At 43.9% G+C, this 3204-nt stretch overlaps 1 protein-coding gene across 3 annotated transcripts in view; it reads right to left on the reverse strand.

Moving 5' to 3' along the window:
* HERC2 (HECT and RLD domain containing E3 ubiquitin protein ligase 2) overlaps positions 1-3204 on the reverse strand; it is a 217422-nt gene that overhangs the window by 179039 nt on the left and 35179 nt on the right. For all 3 annotated transcript variants that reach the window (XM_019524227.1, XM_019524228.1, XM_019524226.1), the window contains exon 5: positions 856-1075. In XM_019524227.1, the coding sequence (XP_019379772.1) occupies positions 856-1075 (220 nt within the window). The remainder of the gene's footprint in view (positions 1-855; positions 1076-3204) is intronic.

Here is a 3204-nt window from a genome sequence, read left to right on the forward strand (position 1 = left end):
CTGCTGGAACACAGAAATAAACATGCTCCAGCAGACTCTAGCATCATATGTATCAGTGTCCCTGCACTGAAAAATGGTGGTGGGGTGCTTTGAACTGAAGCTTATCAAATGAGCTTTAGTTCAAAGCACCCTGCCACCATTTTCATGGTAGGGATGCTGATACATGTAACACAAGAGGCTGCTGGAGCAAGGTAATTTCTGTACTCCAGCAGACTTGATTAATTGAGCATGTCAATTAATTTCCAGCACGTCGGAAGTGGCTCCCCGCACATCTAAAGGAGTCCATAAACTATTTCTTCCTAGACTGGGAGCCCATAAACTATCTGTCCTACATGTGTAGCCAAATGATTTCACTTCAACATTTCTCATTTATGTCAACATTGTTTTGCTATTCTGCAGCTTACATTTTTAAGCCAAACTAACAAGGTGGTTTAAAATGTATCTGTGCAAATCAGCATATGTTGACAATATAGCTATTAAAAGTATATAAAATCCATTTATGTAGCTTTTGAAACAAACTTGAAACAACTTCTTAGTTGTCTTGGTAAAAGCAGTATTATAATATGGCTGAAATTTTCTGTAACCCCATAATGCAGGTACTGGCTCTTGCTAGGTGAGTTTAAGTAGATGTCAACCAGAGAGGAACAGCACACAGTGGATGACTTATGACCCAATTCAGTATGATCTTAAAAAAGGCACTGCTAGAGATACTATAAAGACTCTTTAGCACTTGTGTTAATCAAGAAAGAGAAAAAAACCAGTGCTGAGATCTCCCACATCAGCAGAGTCACAAAAAGTTGATTAGCATCCGTTTTAATCACGCACCAGAGCAACCTATTTATTCTATCACATTACCTTTTCTTGTCCACAGAAGGCAGAGGAATGCTACTGCTTTTCCACTTAACCTTGACAGTCTCCTGAAGCACAGTTCTATTCAATGCAATGAAATATCGTTCCAGGATAACCAGCCTCTGTTTCAGTCGCGTAGCGGAAAGAGTCGTAGTAGCAGTTTGCGTTGCTAGAACTTGCTGTTCCTTCACCAGTACATGAAGGCACTCTTTCAACTCATTCACATCTAAGAATCACAGAAAAGCACTATAAATAACTACAATACAGCAATATGAACACAAAGAGCATTTAGAAATATAAAGACAGGTAAGTAAGAACCATCTGACGCAAAAGAAATACACTCTGTATCTCAAAGTGTCAAACTCATTCCCTCTATACATAATGTGTTAAGACAGGATGCATACTGAATATTCATGCATCAACTCAAGGTACGTCCCCTACTTTGGACCAAATATATAGTTGGAAAAGATGTTAGACAAGCTTTCAGGCATAAAATGTCCACCCTTGATGAAAGATAGTGTCCAAAAGTTTGTCTAACATTTCTCCCAACTATTAGCATTGGTCTGATAACAGATATTGCCAAACAACTCCTTTTTCTTTTTAAAGTTATACTGAAAGTTACCCTGGAAAGTTAAGGTTATCCTTGAAAGACTACTTTCTTTCCTGCATGGACAAGCTTGAACTTGAAAATTTTCAAGTGTGTAAATACATTGTATGAACTAAATACACAAGTGGTGTAAACAGACACGTTATACGGCAGATGTTTATAATCAACAGGCCTCCAGGACATGGTCATATTAAGTGCAGCCAAAAGCAATTTAAGTACAGGCAAGGAGTGTTGCTTGCACTTTGAGCTGATATACATTATCTTAAGTTTCTTAGAATTTATAAAGCTACTCTCAGAAGCTCCAGGATCACTGCCAAGGACTGCTGAGCTGACAGAAATAGCTCTGCTTGAAATTAAAGTGCATCTTGAGAGCACTGCAAGAAAAAGAAAAGAAGGAAAAAAAACAAGAAGAAAAAGATGCTCTCCCACTGAATAACTGTAGTACCTGAAGAGATAAGGGGTTGGTAACATTTTTAGGCAGTGCCAAAAACACTCACAACTTCAACTTGTAAGATGCTGGTGTGCCAGGGGCAGACAGCAGGACAGCCACAAGGGGCACACTCCTTGTTGTGGCCATGCAGCCCCAACCCCAGCCCTGCCCTCCGTCCAGAGGCATGCATGCCAAGCAAAATGCCTTCAAGTGCCACACTCTGGCACCCAAGCCAGGGACTGCCTACCCCTAAGCTAGATGTTGATTAGGCAGAAAGATGACAAGGTCAATTGCCTAAAGTCCTTGCAATCTGACATCAGAGTGCAACAAGGGGGGTACAGAAAGCAAACAACAACATGTGCACTGTAAAGGTTAAAAGTATTTAAAACATTTTAAAATAAGCATATGCTTAATTCCTAGAGAAAAATCAAAAAAAGGTTTAGTAGGTCTCTTCCTTGCTGCATCTACTAACTGCCTAGTGACCAGGGCTAGGGACAAAAGTTGCACATACACCAATTTAAGTGATCAGAAACTGGTTTAAACCTGTACCAGAACAAAAGTTCAGTGCTCATAAACTAGGGCTATGCAAAATTTTGGCAGCCGTTTCATTTCTGAGGTGTTTCAGGCCGTTTCAGCACCCAAAACACCAAATCCGAAATGAAATGGAGGGCTCTGAAACTAATCAGAAAATGCAGAAACGTTTCGGAAATGTTTCGGGGAATTTCAGAGTTTCGGAGCTGGGCTTGCAGGAAAACAAAAACTAAGAAGAGGCATGGGAAAGAGTGAGGGAAGGACTGCTCTGATATTGACATCTAGCTCCCGGTTCGATTCCCCAGCTCTCTGATCGCTTCCACCAGCTCCTCTGATCATCCCCCAGCTCTTCCCCAGAGGCGCAGCCCCCAATCTGCACGCAGGGTTTCAGCAGGCTGACACTGCAAGCCAGGGCCAGCAGCAGCTCCTTGGCACAGCCCATGCCAAATGACCGAAAGACTGCGGTGGTGCTGCTGGCCTACAGCGGCAGTCTGCTGAAACCCAGGGTGCAGATGCGGGGGCCTGCGCCCCACAGGAAGAGCTGGGGAAATGATCAGAGAGCTGGGGAATCCCTACCATTCGACCTGGCTCCTCAGGGAACAAAGATCCACATGGGGGTCTCCTCCCTGCTGCTGCCCGCCCCATGCAGCCCCGGATTTCTGCTCCCTGTGGAGTCAAGTCGTGCGGCAGGGACCAGCAGGCTTGCTCGCTGCTCTGCACCGCTTCCCTGCCCTGCAACCCAGCATGACAGGAATCGGAGAGCTGCATTGGGGGCGGGGGGGGGGGG

Source organism: Gavialis gangeticus, unplaced genomic scaffold (genome assembly GCF_001723915.1).
Source record: "Gavialis gangeticus isolate Ggan-Ray unplaced genomic scaffold, GavGan_comp1, whole genome shotgun sequence".
NCBI lineage: Eukaryota > Metazoa > Chordata > Crocodylia > Gavialidae > Gavialis > Gavialis gangeticus.